At 33.6% G+C, this 24,346-nt stretch overlaps 1 protein-coding gene across 1 annotated transcript in view; it reads left to right on the plus strand.

Annotated features, from left to right (window-relative positions):
* The window catches only part of LOC132737622 (uncharacterized), a 55,417-nt gene extending 39,559 nt beyond the window's left edge, over nt 1-15,858 (plus strand). Inside the window, exons 2-3 of the mRNA XM_060724952.1 lie at nt 13,283-14,049; nt 15,712-15,858. Coding sequence (XP_060580935.1) covers nt 13,294-14,049; nt 15,712-15,858 — 903 coding nt within the window. The 5' untranslated portion in view covers nt 13,283-13,293. The remainder of the gene's footprint in view (nt 1-13,282; nt 14,050-15,711) is intronic.
* Nucleotides 15,859-24,346: the final 8,488 nt, after the last annotated feature.

The following is a 24,346-nucleotide window of genomic DNA, read 5'->3' on the forward strand; positions in this document are numbered from 1 at the left end:
TTATGCAAGTGTTGTAAAAATTCTACAAAAAGTTGAGGGGCCAAAAATTTTGGTACTCGACAACGAATTTTCATAAAAAGTCGCAGGTAAAAAATCCACGACTTTAGTCACAACTTTTTGTAGGAAATCTGCGACTTTTTGCGCAGAGGTATTGCCCGTCATAAAAAGTTTAGGCTCAATGCTCAAAACTCAATTTTTTTAAAACAAATTTCAGGGATTATGATGGCTGCATTTGGCTACCTAAAGAAGGCATATGCTTGTGTGGCTTAGTCTACTATACAGACTGAAAATGTCGCGGTTTCCTTTGTAAAACTCAACTTTTTACGACAGAAGTGTGACAGAAAAACTTTCTGTAAGCCTAACTTTCTGTAAGCCGTGACAATTTATACAATTTTGACATAAAATCTTATGGATTCTATAAACTGATGTATAATTTCTTGTAGGGTTTCTTAATCGGACAAAAATCATAATCGATCATCGAAAATAATCGAACAACCCTTTTCGATCAATCAACGATTATATAATTGAAACATTTACAATAACAAAGTTAATATGTACATTGTACATCATGCTTTAATATTTATAAGAATTCCATTAATATTCTATATATTTTGAGTAACTACCACTTTATTAACTGAAATAAACTAGTTACTCATGTTATGCTCAACCTTGAGTAAAATATTTAAATCAAATGAATTCATTAAAATCTATGAAATTATTATGTCTCAATTCCAATAAAGGAATTTCTTAACAAAAATGCCAGGATTTTTAATGACACTATATATTGATATTGTAACCACCTTTAGTGTGTAGAATATAGAGGATATAGAATGAGTGTACATTCAATACTGAATTTATTGCACGAGTTGAATAAAATTATATTATGCGAGCCTCTGGCGAGCATAATATTATTTTATTCAACAAGTGCATTAAATTCAGTAATGAACTTACACGAATTTCATATTCTATTTATCACATACCCAAAATAAAGGCTGTTAAAAGTGAAATAAGAGTCATTTTTCATTGACGCTCCTATAGTATAACGCTAACATTTAGAGCGTCTTTACACTATGTTTGTATAACGCTAATGACGTCCCGTCAAAATATATGCTCGGCCGTGCAATACCATATATACGGAGTCGCCAAATCGGCACGGGTGTGTGATAAAATTATATATATAACATATCTTCTTTGTTTGAAGTCAAAACCTGTTTATTTCATATATACAAATAGACGGTGTAGCAATTTTCTAATGTCAAATTTGAGCATTATTAAAGTATGTCTTTAAACTAGAATGCCTCACTGTCAACTATTAACCTCATGGTCACCAGTATGCTTTCTCATTCATTTTAATGAAAATAATGTCAACCAAAGCTTGCTATAATTTAAAGTGTTGTTATAATACAGTGAGTCACTTAAGTTAAACAGCAAGAAGATAGAAAACCTATAATCGATTATTGAACTTTGTATTCGATCATCGCCTATCGGTCCTATAAACGCTCAATTTTCGATTATACTCGATCATCGTTTAATAGCTTTAAAAGGGACGCTATTTGCCACCATATCAAAGGGTTTAAAGATTTTTGTGTTCAATTTGTATTATATTGTTGTATAAGGTGATTTTTTTGTGTCAGTTGGATATGAAAACCAGATGTTATTTTCAAAGGATATCATTGCCTTTTATCCTGTCCCAAAAAGTTGATGGCCAATTGTACCTAAAAATGGCTCTTATGTAGTAAAAAACAGTTTTCAGTATTTATATAATGAAACATTGCACCTGGAAGATATAACCAGACAAATTCTTGTGGGAGATGTATTAATTAACCTGGAAATTTCCCATTCCTTCCATGTCTTGTATACTGTACAATACTGGTTAGAAGATAAAATAAATGTATATCTGTCAGCTTAGGTATAATCTGACAGATTTATTAGACAAAAGTCAATCAGGTATCCATTAAGGCTATATGTTATCAGTGTCTGATGGTTAGTTTTTTTTACCACAACAAAAAATGTTTATTCGGTAGGAGTCTGATACAGCATTGAGTAATGAAATGTATTGACCTTACAGAATGATGCTGGCTGCAATAACATGGCTGTCCTTATAATGCTTCTATTAATATACAGGACTTGTAAACCTGAAGGCACACCTGTATAGTATCAGTCTAGATTCTGACATTGACTTTTACATCAAGTTATATGGAATCTGTAATATTGAAATATATAGACTGAGGTACAAAGAAAATATAGGACATATCCATTCTGTAAGACTGGTAGTGACTAGAATTATAAATAAAATATTTTAATAGGGAGGAAACCAGTTTCAGGATCAATGTATCATGGGTTCAAGTTCTATTAAGAACATAGATAATCAAGCTAGCACAGTAAATTTTTAACCAGGTTTTCAACGAAAACCGGGTTATTGTACTGCCGAAGTCGGCGGGCGGGCAGGCGGGCGGGCGAGCGGGCGTCAACTTTTGGTTTCCGCTCAATAACTTAAGTTTGCTTGGCCCTATTGACACCAAAACTTGGTTGTGTAGGTAGCTAATTTATCAAGAAGGCAGCTTGGGATTGCTACCCAGGTGTCTGTGATTCAAGGTCAAGGTCACTGTTACTATAAATAGAAATTCAGTTTCCGCTCAATAACTTGAGTTTGCTTTGGCCTATTGACACCAAACTTGGTGTATGGATAGCTTATATCAAGAGGCAGCTTGTGGATTGGTACCCAGGTGTCTGTGATCAAGGTCAAGGTCACTGTTACTAAAAAATAGAAATTCAGTTTCCGCTCAATAACTTGAGTTTGCTTTTGACCTATTGACACCAAACTTGGTGTATGGATAGCTTATATCAAGAGGCAGCTTGGGATTGGTACCCAGGTGTCTGTGATCTAGGTCAATGTCACTGTTACTAAAAATAGAAATCAGTTTCTGCTCAATAACTTGAGATTGCTTTGGCCTATTGACACCAAACTTGGTGTATGGATAGGTTATTCAAGAGGCAGCTTTGGATTGCTACCCAGGTGTCTGTGATCAGGTCAAGGTCACTGTTACTAAAAATAGAAATTCAGTTTCTGCTCAATAACTTGAGATTGCTTTGCCCTATTGACACCAAACTTGATGAAATGGTAGCTTATATCAAGAGGCAGCTTGGGACTGGTTCCCAGGTGTCTGTGATCAAGGTTAATGCATTTAGTTTTTCATGTTATAACTTTGAGTTTGCTTTGACCTTTTGACACTGAACTTGCTGAATGGCAGCTTTGGATTGCCACTTAGATATCTGGGTACAAGGTCAAGGTAATTTGCTTACAATAGAATTTTCAGTATCTACTCAATAACTTCAGTGCACTTTGACCTATTGATTGTTGTCACATCAAAACTTGGTCGTTGAAAACCTGGTTTTCGTCACATTGCGGCGCTTCTTGTTTCACTTCATCTAGGTGTAAGGGTATTTAATTATTAGACGACGGCGCATGCACGCGCCGTCTAGTAGATAATTATGTATTTGTCCGTATAGCAATGGGGAAAATATTAGACTTGATTTTTTTTTTTTTTTGCTTTAACAAAATCAAATTGTTTTCAAATTTTATAATAAAAATAGCTTTTCTGATGTAAAACATGTCACAGAGCTTTAAAGGATTAAAATAAACGTTTAACTGAAGTGATAGTGTCATGTTTGAATATCCTATTCTTTTTATAATTATCTTATTTTTTTATCTACCTAATAAATAACGTGCCAATGAGCCAGTCTATAGTCGATCGTTCTATAACACGTTGAGACCCGTCTATAATCTAATGACGGGCAGGGAACAAGAGGTATCACTAAAATATGCAACGGAGATTATTTTGGTGCAACGGACACAGTGGAAATATTTTTGCCAAACAGGCAAAACGTGTGCGGCATTATGATTATTCATTTAAATAATTAACATTGAAGTTATAAAACAGATTAATTGAGTGAAAAAAGTTCGCTTATTTTAAAACGTATCACAAATATTTTGAAGGATTCTGTGACCGACGATTGTTCTCTTTTGCCTAGATTTTTTATAACATTTTGTGGTCCAATACCTAGATTCTAGGCGATTATGCAATCTTTTGTTTATTCAAGTAGTTTAATCTTTTATAAATAAGTAAACAATACGTAACAAAGAATTGATTATATATATATATATATCAATTTATTCATAACTATTATTTGATATTACAGACATATTTTCGCTATTAATTTTGTAAAATAACATACAGATCGTCCTCAAAATCATTCGAACATTATGAAATTCGCACCAATATTTAAATGGACATATTCTCGGCACATAGGCCTATTGTCTTGAATTTATTTTAAGTTTACCAATAATTTCAATTTCACTTGTTATCCAATTTATTTTTCTTCGACCAGACGTTTCAATCTTTGTCGCAACAAACAAACATTTCAGAATTTCAGACACATAACAAGAACATTAGTGAACATGGAGAAAAAATTAATAAGTGCTTCAGATATTCAACTGTAATAGAGAACGATTTTCAATTCTGATTTTGTACATTATCTGTGACTGTTCACATCATTTGGCGACCTCTTTGATGTGCAGCATCAACATTTAACTTGTTTTCTTTCCTGCTATAATGGCTGCCATTGTCAGAGTGAAAGTCTTATCTGATACGGCCATAATTTTGTCAAAGTTAAAGCTGCTGTAAAGAACGTCTTTGCCCTACTTTGAAGATTTTCTTCTTGACTTGAATTGTAACAATAAGTAACAGTTCATTTACGGTAAATGTGGAAACTATCCTGACATCAGTTCTTGTTGAATAAGCTGTTCAACTGTTAAATGATCTTCCAGGTTTTTGCCAGTCACAACATGAACTGTTCTTGCAATGACTTATGAAAGATTTAAGGTGAATAAATTGTAATAAATAACAGAGGATAGACTTCAGAAAAACCACTGAACATTAATTTTCCTACTGCTATTTTCTTCTTTAGCTGTTATATAAAAAAAATCCAGCATAAAGAATTATTTTCTGTCAGAGGAAGTATGTTTTGACAGATTTATTGAATTGAAGTCATTCTGGCAGCCAATTATTTTGCTTTTTTGGCAACAAAAAACTTAAATTTATCATTGGATTCCTGTTGTAAATGTGCAGAGGGCTTCAGTAAGAAATCTACACAAAAAAAACATACCTGCAGTTTTATACTACAATTTGTTTTCCATTTTATCAAGAATAGATGTTTCAGTAATTGTTCCTGATCATTCAAATCTAGTTAGCTAGCTTTGACAAGATTATTCCGGTTCTACTCAGGTGCCTCCTTGGGGTCTTTTAATCCTAAACTCCCTGAATTAATCAGTACAAAACCATTCAGGGAAAATTTCATGATGTGCTGACTGACTAGATAGCAAACAGTGCAAACCATGATAGGTGAGTGGTGCCATTTGATCTTGGTCTACTCTTCACATATTGATAGTTGTATGTCTTTGATGACCCCAATTGATTTTGGGGTCACTAGTTCAACGGTCAAGGTCAGGGGCCTTAAATGTCATTGGTTTCCACTCATTATCTTAAAAACTAGTTATCACTAAGTCTTAATTTTTCACATGTTGATTTGTCATATGTCATAGATGACCCCTATCAATTTTTGGTCTCTAGTTCAATGGCCAAAGGTGCCTTAAATGCCAGAATGGTTTCTGCTAATTATCTTGAAAACTATTTATCATTAAGTTTTTATATTTCACATATTGATAGTTATAAGTAGTAGATGACCCTATTGATTTTGGGGTCATTAGGCCAAAGGTCAAGGTCACAGGAACCTTATATGTCAGAATGGTTTCCACTCATTATCTTCAAAACTACTTGTTATCAAGTCTTTGTGTTTCACATTTTAATTGATCATCACTAGTAGCATCGTCGGATACCCACGGCTGAACCATTAACATTTATCTGCCGTGGGATTTTTTGCCGATATTCAGTCGTTTAGAGGTGTGTCAAAGGCAGCTGTTTCATTGGCTGCCTCACGATTTCATGAGGCGATTAAAACCAATCAAAACGCTCGTTCTGTACGGCGTTCGGTATTACAGACAATATTGCGAAAATCATAGACGACACGTTAAATTCAGTTTTCAACATCGAAAAATAAAACGATTTTCAGCAAGAAAGTATAGATAATTTACTTTAACAGCGTGATGTTTTCCTTTCTGATTGATATCTGCTTGCAGAATAACTGATTTGGCGATAGTTTTTGCCATTGATTTTAGCACATGGGCGCTGCCATTTTGTTTTTTATCGTTTTTTATCTCCGCTGTTGAAGAATATAGATTTGTTAAACGCGATGTCATTGGTAGATATTTAACGCACCTGTTGCTGTATATCAACGCAAATCGATTCATTTTACCCACGGTTGATTGCATGTTATGTGACATGTTTATCAATCGTGGGTATCCGACGATGCACTAGTAGATGACCCTATTGATTTTAGATCACCAGGTCAAAGGTCAATATCACAATAACTGTGAATGCTAATATGGTTTCTGCTTGACACCTCTTGACACCAATTATTTACAAAGTGTTCATATTTTACCTATTAATTGGTCATACATTAATTTCTTGCCAATACATAGAATAAACACATATAATTCCATGTAAGCGTTTATATTTGTTAAAAACTATTATGCATGAAAATTTCCAGTAAAATAATGTTTCTTCCTGGGCAGCGAAAGCAAAATTGAAACAAAAGTAAATCCATTAAAATTTGCAGCCTATAATAGCTATTGGATTGAGGGATTATGGAAAGTGCAGCATCTTTAGGTCCCAAAGCACTGCCTGAAATAGTATTTAAATATCAACACTATTCAACTTTCCAAAAAGACCTGAAAAAAAAATCCAGAAAAAAATAAAATAAATAAAACATCTAGGAAGATGCATATTCCCTACACTAGTTTTTGTGCATTATTGTCACAGCAAGTCTTTAATCAGAAGTTCTAGAATTTAACAGCCAGGCCTAGCTTGATCAACACTGTCTGCATAGACCTTTCCCTTGTTGCAACCGCACAGGATGAAAAGGCAACATAAAACTTTTACTATGTATGAACAGAGAAGTGGTGAAAAAATGTGTCAAAGTATTTATGATAATAGTGATAGTGTCATGCCTTAAAGACATCATGTGGGTAAAAAAATGTAAAAATATTTCAATATCCATATTTATTTTGTAGAATTAATGCTTTTTGATGATTTGGTCTGTAAAGTTGAGAAAAAGAGATATCTCTGTCTATCTTCTGTCTATCTTTACTATAGCATTGACGGGTTTATTGGACAAAAGTCAGTCAGGTATCCATTAAGACTTTAACTTATCAGTGTCTGATATGATTTTTTTCCACATAAAATGCAAAAAGAGTGTGCTTTTCTGATTATGTGGTATTTGTAGGGAAATAAATCAGAATTGATGGATTTTGAATGCAAAACATGGAGAGCATTGTGCAAATTTTATGACGCTGACCAAGTGTGGAAAGTATGCTAATAGCGTGCACATAAAAATGCCTTGAATTTTTTCTTCCAAATTCACTGCCTTATGAACATATCTGCAGATGTTTCTAAATGCAAAATCTCACCATTTAAATGTTCTTAATCTTGCATTCTGCTTAAGCAGGTGCTAGGGGGCGTTGATGGTAACTTGCATTTACCACTACTATTTCATAATATACAAGCTCAATCAAACTGAGGTACCAGTTACTATTATCAATCTTGCCATCTTGGATGTTAGCAAAGGATTCCTTTTGTTCTTTATTTTGAATCTGGATCTATTCATGGATCTGTAGAATATTTTCAATCTTGATGGATTTTAGTATTGAAATACCTGAACACGTTCATACAACAGTATTAGTTTCAGGACAAGGCTCTATTCTGGTTTCATTATAGGATAGTTTGTTAACTTTGTTAGTTTGTTTTTCTACTTGTTTATACCTATTTTAACTAATCTTTATGGTCATATCTCAATCTTTATGGTCATATCTCAATCTTTATGTCATTTCTCAATCTTTATGTCATATCTCAATCTTTATGGTCATATCTCAATCTTTATGGTCATATCTCAATCTTTGTCATATCTCAATCTTTATGGTCATATCTCAATCTTTATGGTCATATCTCAATATGTCATATGGTCATATCTCAATCTTTATGGTCATATCTCAATCTTTATGGTCATATCTCAATCTTTATGGTCATATCTCAATCTTTATATGTCATATCTCAATCTTTATGGTCATATCTCAATCTTTATGGTCATATCTCAATCTTTGTCATATCTCAATCTTTATGATCATATCTCAATCTTAATAGTCATATCTCAATCTTTATAGTCATATCTCAATCTTTATGGTCATATCTCAATCTTAATAGTCATATCTCAATCTTTATAGTCATATCTCAATCTTTATAGTCATATCTTAATCTTAATGGTCAGATCTCAATCTTTATGTCATATCTCAATCTTTATGTCATATCTCAGTCTTTATGGTCATACCTCAATCTTTATGGTCATATCTCAATCTTAATAGTCATATCTCAATCTTTATAGTCATATCTCGATCTTTATGGTCATATCTCAATCTGTATGGTCATATCTCAATCTTTGTCATATCTCAATCTTTATGATCATATCTCAATCTTAATAGTCATATCTCAATCTTTATAGTCATATCTCAATCTTTATGGTCATATCTCAATCTTAATAGTCATATCTCAATCTTTATAGTCATATCTCAATCTTTATAGTCATATCTTAATCTTAATGGTCAGATCTCAATCTTTATGTCATATCTCAATCTTTATGTCATATCTCAATCTTTATGGTCATACCTCAATCTTTATGGTCATATCTCAATCTTAATAGTCATATCTCAATCTTTATAGTCAGATCTCAATCTTTATGTCATATCTCAATCTTTATGTCATATCTCAGTCTTTATGATCATATCTCAATCTGCAGTCAATTTTACCAGCAGTAATTTCCAATTTCTCTACAAATGACCACATATTAGTCCAGCGTGATTTCTGAATCAGCAGTGAGATTTGTCTTTGTGTCAGGGGTCAACTTGGATATGAAGAAGTTGTGCCTCTCTCAAGGATTGAACCAGCAACCCCTGGGCTTAAGGTTTTAATTTTTTATGATTTCTGTTTGAAATCACAGGATTTTCATTGGTAAAAGATATGAGATATAAGATCTGACCAAAAAATTAGTTAAAATTGGCATAAAAAACTAGCAAAGACTGACAAATCATATCATAATAAAGAAATGGAGGAAGAATTAAGAAATGGAGGTAGAATTGTAATTGTGATATAAAAATTGAATTCTTTTTAAGATAAAAAATTGGGGAGCAAAATTATATAGAGAGTCAAGTGAGGTATCTTGATTTATGTGTAACAGGTCGAGGATTGATGAGTAAACTAAACAATTGTTTGTCATGTTATTTATGTGTTTGATTGTTTCACGGTATAACATGATGCTACCAATTAAGGTCCATTATTACATACATTATAACAATAATTGCCTCACACCTTCTTGCAGACATGCCGTCGCCTGTGTCTTTCCACCAGGTTATATTGTAGCAAAATCTGGAAGTTCTTGGTATATCATTCTTAAAATAGGCGTAAATTGTACTATTCCATTCATTTAGATACAGCGGTTTTCTTTTATTACTTGGTGAAACGGTTATAGGGTATATATATTAATAGAGCTCACACTTGAGCTAGATATTCTGATTGTTATCTAAAATGTCTGTCTGACTAGAAGAATTAGAAGTAGGTAATTTATTCGTGATTTGATACTTAAATTAATGAATCTTAAATGTGTTTCTCCTGTGAAGTGCTGTTACATAATAAAATTTTACTGGTTTTTGAGTGATTTTGTTTTACCTCCAGAGCGAATATAAATGCAGTTCTGTTTAAGTTTTAACATTTTGTTTTTAGACTTGCTTAATGTCTTAATGGACTTGTTCAACTTTCTTTTAATAAATTTTGGAGATATTAAAATGAATTTTTTTTTTTTTTTTTTTTTTTGGGGGTGGGTTTTAAATTGCACCAAATCTGGTCCCAGGAAGACCTTAAGTACCCCATACTTGCATTATTTCAGGCACAAGCTAGCAAAATGAGTAGAGCACCAACATTCCGTAAGCTAGTTTGACAACTTCCTCACATGATAGAATCCATAGTCCCTGGTAGGATTTGAACCTACAGCAGTGAGGGGCAAGTGGTATGAAAATTTAGAATAAGATAACCAACAGTATAGTGCCTAGTCAAGATCTTTGCAGTCTGGCCTGTCTTTTTACTGGTGTATAAAGCTGATCACCTCCAGTCCCAGCTAGATAACTGTTAAATAATTTTTGTACCTACATCCATCCTCTACCTGTATTTAAAATTGCTGCCTAACAAAGAATCATGGCCAGTGAAAAGTGTGATAGATCTCTACGAAACGAAACGTGTGATTAACTCTACCAATAAGACCAGTACAGACCACGATTAGCTGGCACCTCTGTGCTGTATGATCACAGCTGCCCCCTGAAAATTAGAAAAATTCCTGAAAATGATAAATGGTTTTGTCCAAATTAAAAAAATGATCAAATCCATTTAAGATATTTAGTGAGGTTAGAATCTAGGTCTATGGATTCAGAAACATCCAATGTTTAAAGATTTATCAGTCTGATCTGGTAGACTGATGTATTTATACCCACACCACAAAATTTTGGGGGTGTTATAATGGATTCGCTTTGTCGCGTCGGTCGGTCCGTCCATCCGTCGGTCGGTCGGTCCGCCCGTCTTCATTTTCGTGTCCGCTCTATAGATCCTATACCAATTGAAGGATTTTCTTCAAACTTGGCTCAAATGTTCACCTCAACAAGGTAATGTGCAGAATCCATGTTGCTCATGTGTCAGCTCTAGATCAAGGTCACAATTGAAGATAAATTTAAAAAACAATCAAATATTACACAGTATGTCGTGTCCGCTCTGTAAGTTCTACACTAATTGAAAGATTTTCTTCAAACTTGGCTCAAATGTTCACCTCAACAAGGGGATGTGCAGAACCCATGTTGCCCATGTGTCAGCTCAAGGTCAAGGTCACAATTGAAGGTCAAATATCAAACAATAAAATATTACACAATATGTCGTGTCCGCTCTCTAAGTCCTACACTTATTAAAAGATTTTCTTCAATCTTGGCTCAAATGTTCACCTCAACAAGGTAATGTGCAGAACCCATGTCACCCTTGTGCCAGCTTAAGGTCAAGGCCACACTTGAAGGTCAAAAATTGACTTTAAAATGTTTAGTACATTGGGAAAAAGAAAGGTTATTTGTAACTGTTTCGAACATGATTTGATAATAAATATTTATACTATTACCTGTCAAGGACATTGGTGGGGGTATGAATCGCATTCAGCGATAGTTCTAGTTTCCACTGAATTGGCTTTGTTTTAATGACAGTTTATTTTGTACTTATTGTTGCATTAGTTGGAAATTGGAGAAATTTGCAGAAAGTAAAAAGGTTCAGATATTTTATTACCAAGGGAAGAAACTATTATTTTTATGATGTATTGATATATTTTGAGTTACTCCCCCTATAACCTCAAACTTTCTATTAAACTGAATTTAGATAATGTTGTTTTCATTTTAAGCTAAAACAGCGATAGTGTTTTTATCTGTTAGATCCTTAGAAAACTAGTCTGACGTTTTACATTCGACCATACTGCCACTCTGTTACATTTGTGATTTATATTTTTCTTTTGAAAGTTAGTATTAATGTTTTACAAAATAATAGATAATGTGTAGGGCCATAATGGCTCTTATGTTCATATTTTTTTTCTCTTCAAATATTCTTAAACTAATTCACAAAGTAATTTATAAATCAAATGTCTTTCTTCTACATAACAACATTTTTGTATTCTGTTATTCTGCAGACATTGTGCACCAATAGGAACAGGGGCATAATGGGTTTCCTTAATAAAAACTTCTAGAAAATGTGTAAAAGGCATGCCTGTTTGTCTGATGGTGTTTTTTTTTCCCCAGAAAATTAATATTTGGTAAGGGACTTTGTTTGTAGAATATTTTTATAAATGATTGGATAGTTCATACTTTTAATTCACAAGGTGGTTACCAGAATGATGATTCTAAAAGCATTAAATGTTGAAATGTATAAATGGAATACCTTTTATCTCATTGATTTTGTGATTTATGATATGTCTCTATAGAAATAAAATGTTTGTTTAACCATCCTGGCAATGCTATGAAAATAATCCAGCCATCATATTTATAACTAATGGAACTTACAAGTAAAAAGGTCACACTTAGATTAGTAATATATAATTTGCCACTGGGGACAGTATCTGCTTCATTATTAATGAGAATTATTACTGATTTTTCACCTTTGCTATTTATTTTAGCATCAACTACAGATATCACAGATGTTTTGCTGGATATAATTTTATGCTTTGCTGATAAATATGGAAAATATTAGCATCTTTTAGCATTTTGGGTTTTTTTTCTGTGGATTTGCTTTCTTCTGGAAATTCACTAATTTTTAGACAATGAATGATAACTAGATTTTGTGTCAGATTTTTCATTAGTGTTATTTTGATTCAACTTTGCTTGTGTGCACGATTTGGATATTTTTAATTGGTGTGAAATTTAATTGTATTTTGATGTTTATTGACTGGTTGGTATAACATGTTTCAGTTTGATTTATTTTTGATTCTTTTACTTTAAATTATTATAATTAGATGCTTATTATGTAGATTTTCACATTTATTAAAAAATAAGAAAACAAAGAAAGAAAAGAAGTTGTTGAAATAAGAAAGTAGTTGTATTGAATTTTTATTTTGTCAATGTAGATACAGGGTGGAAATTAGTGTTGTTTTACACATGTGTGGGAGTATATCTTAGTTCACATTAAAATACCCAGAAATGTGACACTTACATTGCAATAAAGTTTTCAGGGGATTTTTGTTTGTGCATGTTGAGCATTAGTAGCCATAGAAAATCGCCTGGTTTTCCGAATTCAGAGGTTCCAGTATTTTCATATGACATTTTCAATCACTTACATGTACATGCTGTATAGTGCCATGTATTTCAAAGGAGGGTCTATATCCTAATTGAGGACATAAAAATGGATTGTACTGAAGCCAAAATATGCAACTTTGATGAAAGCATTGTTTATGCTTTGGCCATGAATTCTGATCTAAACTAACATTTAATTTTCACTGTTTTTTAGCATCATTTAACTGAAAATTCTGATAGTAATTCATTATTTCACTTCAGGTACAGCTGAAATGGATGAACTAATGCTTGAAAGTCAACCAGACAAAAAGGATAGAATTGACAGCTGTAACAATAACAATGACAGTGTGTTTGAAAGCCCGGCTATTGCAGGAATGGAAATAAATGCATCTGCATCCCAAATCAGTGGACAGGTTGTTGATAAAAAACTTGTTTTTGAAATGAAAAACTTTGCTGAGGGCAGTGTATCCACTGTTGGCTCAGATGGAAGAAGACTAGAGTCTGAAGAATTTGAAAATATTTCAGTTTCTAATCTTGATAAATTCACACTCTCTGCATCAAATAAAATATCAGCAGAAACACCTAGTGAATTATCCGATGGACTTACAGTTACTGCAGATAAGTCTGTAGATACAAGCAAGGATGTTATTAGCCAAAATGTTGCTCTTGTTGAAAAGGAAATAGAAAATGATGCTGGTTTAAGTGCTTCGGGTGTTGCACTACATAAGCCTAGGACTGGAAGCTTTGATTGTATGAAGTTTGAGGTTGCTCATGATGTTATTGAAGAAGAGAAAGATTTTGTTGATGGAATGGATGATAATTTAAGAGTTAATGATAAACATGTGGAAGGTGTCAGGAGAAGGAATGTTGAATCTGGTTCTAAAGTTGACAATGATAACTCGGATGCTAAAGAGACAGATATAGATATAAGAAGTAGTAGTGAGAATGATATATGGGATGCTAGAAGAAGTGGGTATCTAAAGCAGTCAAAGAAGAATCAAAGTTTGGATGAACCAAGTGTGTCTCAGGTAAAGCAGATAATATAGTTAGTAATCAAATATCTATATAGCTTCACCCTGCCTGATGAGCTAACACATTTTCAAAAATTAAAATTGAAGAAAAATACATGTTTGAAAATTATATTAAAGGGACTTTACTAACTAAGATTTTTTAGAAGGACAGGACTGGAGACAATTTTTTTAAATTTATGTTAAGAGGTCTAAGCAAATAACTTGTGTCACACCATTTTTCCATAATATACATTTAATTTTAGAAAATGCTAGGTCGTCTGTTGCAACAGGAGCTTATTGTCTACTGCATAGAGTAGTAATTATAGTTGTAAAAATAGAATTGAGTATAATATCTAGGATGTCTGTTGCATTGTCAATTTGTCAGAACTAAATATAGTTATATACATGTATGGTAATCTATTGCATTTGCAACTAGGTTGTCAGTTTGCTGGAGGATGATCAATTAACTTAATTGTCTGTTGCAAAGTGAACAGGATGCTATGTTGCTAAATTTGTTGATTGTTGTTGGACTTTGAATCAATTTTCCAGTTTTTTTTTGTTTTTTTTTACAATTTGCCAAGCATGACCTCATTTCCTAAGACCTCTGTAAGTTCCCCATTTAATTTTTCTTCTCCTTTATATTGATCTGGAAAAATGGGTGGGGGGATTCAAATTAGAGACTATGTAAATAATTGAATTCCTGAATGAAACAAAGGTTGTTTATTTTGAATTCATCACCGTTTTTCAGGAAGCGTTAAATTACTTTTGGAGATGAAATTTGAGGTTCACTCATTTATCAGAATTTTGGAATTTTTTCAGAATGCTGACTTTTTTTAGATGTTACAGTAATAAATTTCTGGTTTGGCATTTCTGGTTTTCTGTGTGTTTAAGATAACAGGTTATAGGTCTTGATTTATATACTGATGTTTTTTTTTTCTGGTTATATTTACATATTAATGAAATGTTTGCAATTGAGAAAAGTTTTATCTGAAAAAAAAATGAAACATGCAGAATTCATACAACTCTGTGAGTAGACTGTTGAAATTTTGAAGATATTTTTTCGCTATTATTGTTTTCGGATTCATAATTTTTTTCTTACCTATTGTTCAATTTATTTATGTTTTTAAATCATTTATTTTGACAGAGAAGTGTTTCATAAGTGATATTAATGTGTTGTCATTTTGAAGAATAATTTTAGAAAAATAATTAAGTTAATTTCACAGTAAAAAATGTGGAAGTATTATCAATGTTAAAAAAAATTGTTTAGAGGTTTGTAGAAAATTTGGATTTGATTAAAATTTATGTAATGTTAAAATGATACAGGTTACAGTATATTGAAGGGTTGTTCAGGTTACAGTTTTAAAATTATTGTTACATATAGAATTAACACATAATTTAAATACTCTATAACATAGAAGAAGGGATTTAGTTATTACCCTTACCATACTGAATGTGATATATTTTTTACAGCTTTAAAATTTAGAGCTTTTTTGTAAAAAGATTTTTTTAGGAATTTCAGTATCAAAATGATAAAAATATAGCTACCAACAGTATAGACAATAGTCAGGCTTTGTGGATGCGCAAGCTGGCATAGCTTTATACTGGTAACTTAGGCAAGTTGTTAAAGTCGATAGGTTTCGGTTGTTAAAGAAAGAAAAAATGGAAAATTTTATGTTACAGGGTTGTTATAAAGACAAGGACAGGTCACGGTTCAGCGGAAGGGTTATCAGTATAAAGGAACATTACGGACATATGATGGAGATGAGAAGGAGGTCAGAGAGTGGTCTGAGCGGAAATGATGAGAAACCTCGACAGAATTACAGGTAAGAATTCTTAACTGCATGACAAATGATTAAACCTTTGTTGTTTTATGTTACTATTTCTAGATAGGTACTCTTGGTTTATTATGCTCCCCGAAAAATTTCGGGGGAGCATATAGTCGTCAGGTTGTCCGTCCGTACGTACGTACGTCCCAAATTCGTGTCCGGTCCATAACTTCGTTATTTGAAGTTGGATTTTAAAACTATTCCACAGAAATGATCACCATATTGAGAAATGTGTCGCGCACAACATTTGGGTTGCTACCTTGAAGGTCAAGGTCACAGCATGACCTTGCAGCAAAATCGTGTCCGGCCCCATAACTTTGATATTTGAAGTCGGATTTTAAAACTATTTCACAGAAATGATCACCATATTGAGACGACGTGTTCACGCGCAACATTTGGGTCGCTACCTTAAAGGTCAAGGTCACAGCATGACCTTGCAGCAAAATCGCTGTCCGGCCCTCAACTTAGTTATTTGAAGTCAGATTTTAAAACTATTTCACAGAACTGATCACCATATTGAGATGACATGTCACACGCAACATTTGGGTCGCTACCTTAAAGGTCAAGGTCACAGCATGACCTTGCAGCAAAATTGTGTCTGGCCCTCAACTTAGTTATTTGAAGTCAGATTTTAAAACTATTTCACAGAACTGATCACCATATTGAGATGACGTGTCACACGCAACATTTGGGTCGCTACCTTGAAGGTCAAGGTCACAGCATGACCTTGGAGCAAAATCGTGTCCGGCCCATAACTTCGTTATTTGAAGTTTGATTTAAAACTATTTCACAGAAATGATCACCATATTGAGACAATGTGTCGTGCGCAACATTTGGGTCACTACCTTGGACTTCAAGGTCACAGCATGAACTTGCAGCAAAATCATGTCCGGCCCATAACTTCGTTACTTTAAGTCAGATTTAACAACTATTTCACAGAGATGATCACCATATTGAATCGACATGTCACATGCAACATTTGGGTCGCTACCTAGAATGTCAAGGTCATAGCATGACCTTGCAGCAAAATCGTGTCCGGCCCATAACTTCGTTATTTGAAGTCAGATTTTACAACTATTTCACAGAAATGATCACCATATTGAGACAATGTGTCGTGCACAACATTTGGGTTGTTTTTACACTTTGAACTTTGTCTGTGACATAACTCTGACACTTCAAGAGGTATACCTTCCAGTGTCCAAAACCTATTCGGGGAGCATCACCCGGTTCAACCGGCTCTTGTTTGTCGTAGTCATAAATGGTTCTTTCATAAGGTAAGTGTTTTTACAGAATTATTGTCATTATACCCACACAAACGAAGTTTAGGGGGTTTTATAGGAGTCAGATTGTCAGCTGGTTACAATGGTCGGTGGGTCAGTTGGTCCACATGATGGTTTCCCAACGATAGTTGGAAGTTTGGAATGAGGTATTGTAATCATACTTGATTTATAGTAACCTTATGAAGAAACCCAGGTTTGTATTGCATTTGGACCACCTGGGTCAAGGTCACTATTACTATAAATAGAAAAATGGTTTCCAGATAGGAATATATGAGATATTGTAATCAAACTTGGTTTATAGCAAGCTGATATGAAGACCCCGGTTGGTTTTGCATTTGGACCCCCTGTGGTCAAGGTCACTATTACTAAAAATAGAAAAATTGTTCGTAGAAGATGACAGTAGTTAAAAATATGATATTGTAATCAAACTTGGTCTTTAGTAGCAACCTTATGTGGAAACCCTGGTTGGGATGGCATTTGGACCCCCTGGGGTCAAGGGTAACTATTACTAAAAATAGAAACATGGTTTTCAGACAATAACTAGAGTTAGGAACTCAAATTTAGTATAAAGAAAGTTTATATGAAGATCCTGGTTGGGATTGCAATTAAATGAAATAAATCTTTTTATACTTCATTAATTTTTTCTTCAGACCACATATTTTTCAAAAAGTCAAAAGTTGCTGGGAGGAGGGTATAAATCATCTACAATGATAGCTCTAATTAAGTGCTGATGGAATTCATGATTCAATTATTTTTGACTAAGTGGTAGCTGTTTTTCTTCTTCCATATATGGAATATATAGGAAAATATGATCCAGTGTGTAGATGTACTACATTTCTCAACTCAATAAATTGTAAGCAAGAGTTCTAAGAACTATTATCGTAAGAGTATTGTCATTTTAACATTATTGGCAGAAATACTGGTTTTGTGAAACAATTTATTGTCACTTGTATAACGTTGATGACAACAATACAAATTTAGGATTTTATTGTGTGAAGGATTATCAATTTTATTTTTACTGTTAATATCTCATCATGCTTACTTTCTTTAGTACAAGGGAAGTAAATAATAAATGCCCATTATATAAGTCTTGGCATACTTGTTTCCCTTGATTTAGCTTTCTGAAGAGATATATATAGCCATTAATTATACTTAGTTCATTAATGGTTTAAATTGACACTAATATGTTAGAAGAAATGATCATCTTATCTCTATAATTATGTGAATTTATTTAGGATATTAGTAGCAATAGGAACTTTGTGGAAAAAAACTTTGTACACTTGTATCTTGATATACAGTGTGTTTGCCATAAATATTACCGGTAGGGCATGTGGTTGCAGGAGTTTCCTTCTGTCCTACCTTCCATCACGGTCCATGCTCTTTTACAACTTCGAAATGTGTTGTAGAATATGCATGTTATGTAACTGTACTTCTAAAAATGGGTTTCAGATTGATTTGGTCAAGGTAACTGAGGCATTAAATAGATTTTCTTACCTTTTTTTTCCTCAAAGAAAAGCCATTTTGTTTTAGCTTTGACAAAGATGATTCCATGTAACCTGGACCTAAAGCCACCATACCATGTCTTTAGAATAAATAGGCAATTTAGCCGTCTTTATATGCATTGATACAATGTCTAAGGGATATTTTCTTGATCATCAATTTTATAAAATTAAAATGCTTCCAGTTGAGGTTCACTTCACCCACGCAATTTTTTTTTTACTTTTTAGGCAGGATGTTTTTTCTTAGTATAATTTTTTTTTTCTGCACAACTTCATCTTTTCTGAAGTGATTTCCGCCAAAGTTTCACATTTGATTATCAAGTGCTGTGGTGCATATTATTGGGATCTTTGATAAGATAATTTTTGGCAGGATTTATGGTTCTTTGATGTTTTTTTCCACATAGTTATACATTATTTGCAGAAAAATCCGGTTTTGTGACAATTTCTAGTCACTTGTTTTATCACAGAATATTGTCATTACTAATACATTTTGATGTTCAATATGGGACCATATTTAGTCACCGGTTTGTAATTAATCAAATCATAACTGTTGTTATATTGTCAGATCTGGAAAAAATTGATTTATTTATTAAACTTTAGTCACTCTAAATAATTGTTTTAGCTTTATTAAGGCAGCATTTATTATCAACTGTGGTTTATATTTCTATTGATGTTGGTTATGTAAATTTGATAATCATTGAAGGAGCTCTGCAGCTGAGGTCCAAAAGCCTGGGAAAAAAAAAACAAATTAAAAAAAATAATTCTGTTTTGCCTGCAGTAATCTGTATATAAATTTATGAAGAAAAAAAAAATCTTTGTGAAAATGATAATATTAAGGTGGGCTTAATTTTGTAATGATCAATTTTCACTAGAAATGACCATATAGGATTCATGTAAACCTACCGTAAAATCCTGGTTTAATGCTACCCTAATTAATGCCCCCCACCCACTTTTGAAAACCTTGTAGTACTATTTTTAAAAGATAATTGTGAACTTTTTTATGCCCCTGGGCATATAGTAATTGAACCGTCTGTCCGTATGTCCGTCTGTCTGTCCGTTGTCTTGTCCGGAGCATAACTTGAAAACCCTTGGAGATAATTTGTTTAAACTTCATACAGTGGTAGAGGGCATTGAGGGGGAGTGCAGTGTCAAAGAACCATAACTCTATTTTGCCCGGTTTTTGAATTATCTCCCCTTATAGAAAAATCTTGTCCGGGGCATAACTCTAAAACTATAAGAAATATCAACCTGAAACTTTGTAGGTGAATAGATCTCAATGGGTAGATGTACAGTGCATAAGAACAATAACTCTTTTTGTCCTAATTTTGGAGTTATTGCCCTTTGTTAATTTCAACACTTTGAACTTTGTCCGGAACATAACTCTAAAACTATAAGAGATATCAAGATGAAACATTGTAGGTAGATAGATCTCATTGAGTAGAAGTGCAGTGCAAAAGAACCATAACTCTGTTAAGCCTCATTTTTGAATTATCTCCCCTTTTAGAAAAATCTTGTACTGGACATAGCTGTAAAACTATAAGAGATATCAACATGAAACTTTGTAGGTAGATATATCTCAATGGGTAGATGTGCAGTGCACAAGAATCATAACTCTGCCTTGCCTAATTCTGGAGTTATTGCCCTTTGTTTATTTTTACTTTTTGAAGTTGTCCGGAACATAACTCGGAAACCATAAGAGATATCAACAAGAAACTTTGTAGGTTGATAGATCACAGTGATTAGAAGTGCAGTGCAAAGAACAGTAACTCTGCCTTGCCTAATTTTGGAATTATTGCACTTTGAACTTTTTCCAGGGACATAACTCTGAAACTACAAGAGGTGTACTTTCCTGTGTCCAAAACCTATTCGGGGAGCATCACCCGGCTCAAATCTGGCTCTTGTTTAAACATTGTTCATATATTTTATGGAAACCATAAATGTTTAAGTTTTGTATTTAGATTTAAGGATATTTGTTAGAGTTCTAGAATGCCTTTTCTAAGATAAAACCATTGACCATTAAAATATGGTGGTCTGGTCAGACGATATTAATAGAGTCCCCTCGACTAATAATGCAACAACTAGCAATCTGTGAGATATTTTTTCATTTTGACAATGTTCATTTAATTTTACAAGATTTTTTCCCCAAATTCCTGATTACTAATCTTCTACGAAATGAGAAACAATAATTGTAATAGATAATTAAAGAATTTTATCCTCACAAGCACTTATCGATGATGATTGTATTTGTAAAAGCTCCCGTTTTTTACCCCGTACAATAACATTCTCGTTCCCAGAGGTAAAGTCTTTTAAAAAATGTGATTTTTATGGCTACCCCAGCAGTCTTGAAAGAAGATTTTTCATCACATACATTCAATATCTGCCCAAAGGAAGTAGCGAAGGATCATTTCCGATGCAATTTGAGGAGTTGATAATTGAATTTTTTCATAGGAACTATTTTCCATAGGAACTATTTTCTGTTAAAATGACCACAGGAGTAAAACAGTGATTACTGAAACAATTACTGTTTTCCTTGACAACTATTTTGAACTTGATATTGTAGTGGAGGAGAATTTCCGATTGTCAGAACATGTTGCAATATTGTTTTGGCATGTTGAATACTGAATAGAGAACGGTGGAAACTTTGTTGAAATTGCTTAATGATACCATATAGCTACTGTCTATAAAGTAAATTGGTAAAAAGGCATTTTGTAGTCTAAACAACACATTCATTGACTTGTCAGTGCCTATTCTAGGATATGAAAACCAGGGGGGATTTTTATCGAAAAGTGAGAATTTATTACATTTGCTGATCTTTTTCCTTCTTTCTCTAAGTAAAATTTTCCCCCTGCCTCTGAAAAAATAGGGGGGAATCCCCCCATCCCCATTCCTTGAATAGACACTGGACAGTTTTATGTTTGGGGAGTCTTTTAATCTGCTAATGTCTGTGGACATTCTGGCAGGGTGGAATTATACATCATGAAGTGAAGCACTGTATATTTTTCGCATAGGGAAATTGGCAGTGTGCTTTACAAGACTTAAACCTTCAACCACTAGATTTGTGCTACCATTTCATTTTTTTATGATATGCATATTGTAAATTTTGATAATTTATGAAATATGCAAAAATTAGAAATGAAATTCAGTTCCCTTCTTCTTTTTGTAAGGAAAGATTGTATTGTTTATGCAGTCTCTTGTTATGGAGGTTGCACTTGATGTTATGTGAACATTTTTAAATTAGTTTGTTTAGTTTTAATTTGGTGACGGAGGTCTTTTCTCCAGCATAAGAGCTGCAGGTTGTGAAAACGCCTCAGCACAACTTAACTATCCTCAAAATATATACTAGATAGAGTCCAGAAAAAAATATGATTTTGTTATGTACTGATAAAAAATAAATGAAAATTACAACTATCTTACCCCCTTGGTCTGGGGCACAAATTTGAAGCAATACAGTAAATCCAGTTTGTCTTACTCAATTTTCCTAATAGGTCTTTTTTAAAAGAGAGAAAATGAAGATAATAAGTTGATTACAGCTTGTCTGATTTCATGAGATTAGAATTTGCTATGAAATACATTATAATTATGTGAATTGCATTATCAGAGATAGGAAAGGAAGTAATACTGTGAATTGCATTGTGGGAGTTCAGAAGTTCAACTTACCACTTCAACTTAGATTACTTTCCAACAAGTCTTTCAAACGAGGTTTTTAGCTCACCTGAGCACAAAGTGCTCAAGGGTGAGCTTTTGTCATCACTCTGCGTGCGTCGTGCGTCCTTCAAAAAATGGCGTCAAACTTTTCAAACAACATCTCCTAAACCACATGGCCAATTGCAACCAAACTTTACAGAAATGATCCTTAGGTGGACCCCTTTCAAAGTTGTCCAAAAATTTAAATTCCATTAAAAACTCTGGTTACCATGGCAACCAATAGGAAAAACTTAAAAAATCTTCTTTTAAAGAACCCAAAGAGCTAGAGCTAAGATATTTAGCATGAAACATCTTCTAATGAGTGTATACCAAGTTTGTTCAAATAAAAGCCCTAGGGTCAAAATTGGCCCCGCCCCAGGGGGTCATTGATTTTCCAAAAATGCATATAGTAAAAACTTAAAAAATCTTCTTTTAAAGAACTCAAAGAGCTAGAGCTAAGATATTTAGCATAAAATATGTTCTAATGGGTGTCTACCAAGTTTGTTCAAATAAAAGCCCTGGTGTCAAAATTGGCCCCGCCCCGGGGGTCATTGATTTTCCTTATATGTGTATAGCAAAAACTTAAAAAATCTTCTTTGAAAAAACCCAAATAGCTGGAGTTTAGATATTAAGCATGAAACATCTTCTAGTGAGTGTCTTCAAAGTTTGTTCAAATAAAAGCCCTGGGGTCAAAATTGGCCCCGCCCCGGGGGTCATTGATTTTCCTTATATGTGTATAGCAAAAACTTATAAAATCTTCTTTGAAAAAACCCAGATAGCTAGAGTTTAGATATTAAGCATGAAACATCTTCTAGTCTGTGTCTACCAAGTTTGTTCAAATAAAAGCCATTGGGTCAAAATTGGCCCACGCCCCAGGGTGTCTTTGATTTTCCCTATATGCATATAGTAAAAACTTAAAAAATCTTCTTTTAAAGAACCCAAAGAGCTAGAGCTAAGATATTTAGCATGAAACATCTTCTAATGAGTGTCTACCAAGTTTGTCAAATAAAAGCCCTGGGGTCAAAACTGGCCCTGCCCCAGGGGTGTCATTGTTTTTAACTATATGTGTATAGTAAAAACTTAAAAAAACTTTTTTTAAAAAATCCAATGAGCTAGAGCTTAGATGTTTAGCATGAAACATCTTCTTTTTTGTGTCTACCAAGTTTGTTCAAATAAAAGCCCCTGGATTAAAATTGGTCCTGAGGGGGGGGAGTAGATCATTGTTTTTCATTATATGTGTGGAGTAAAAACCATTGTTTTTCATTATATGTGTGTAGTAAAAACTTAACATTGTGAAACATCTTCTAATGGGTGTCTTCCAAGTTTGTTCAAATAAAAGCCCTGGGGTTTAAACTGGCCCCGCTCCGGGTGCCTCTATACAGGTGAGCGACCTCAGGGCCACCATGGCCCTCTTGTTTAAAATTAAGGTGTTTAGTTTGGCAGCCCGGGAATCGAACACACAACAATATGATTACATTAGTCTCATGCTCTAATTGATTGGGCTATGCAGGCTGGCATAGATTATGATAAAACATGTAGCTTCTTTGAACCCTCTTTAGTGGGCTTCCTGTCATATCATGACCCCAGTTGTAGGGCTTAACTCCATGTCAGATCCCTTGGTAGACACCTTAATCTTTAGCTACTGCTCCTCACCCTTCTTGAAATAGGGGCTGCTGTTTTAGTTCTTTGAACTTAAAAGATTAGAATTCAAAAAAAAAAGAGGGGCGTCCGTAGCAGAGTGGTTAAGTTTATTGACTTCAGACCACTTGCTTCTCACCGCTGTAGATTCAAGTTGTGTCAGCATCTTTGGATTCTTTCATGTCAGAAAGCTATCCAGCTAACTTATGGCACGTCAGTGGTTACTACCTGAAATAATGCATGGGAAGGCACCTGAGGTCTACCTCCAGCAGTAAAGCTTTAAAGTGGCCTTATGACCTGTACAACGTTGATGCACAGAAAAAGAAATTGTTATTATAATGAAAGAAAAGGAAAATTTCAAAGCCACTTTGATAATGGTAATCCATGT

The sequence above is a fragment of the Ruditapes philippinarum genome, unplaced genomic scaffold, assembly GCF_026571515.1.
Source record: "Ruditapes philippinarum isolate M1 unplaced genomic scaffold, ASM2657151v2 ctg2063_1_1_1_1, whole genome shotgun sequence".
NCBI lineage: Eukaryota > Metazoa > Mollusca > Bivalvia > Venerida > Veneridae > Ruditapes > Ruditapes philippinarum.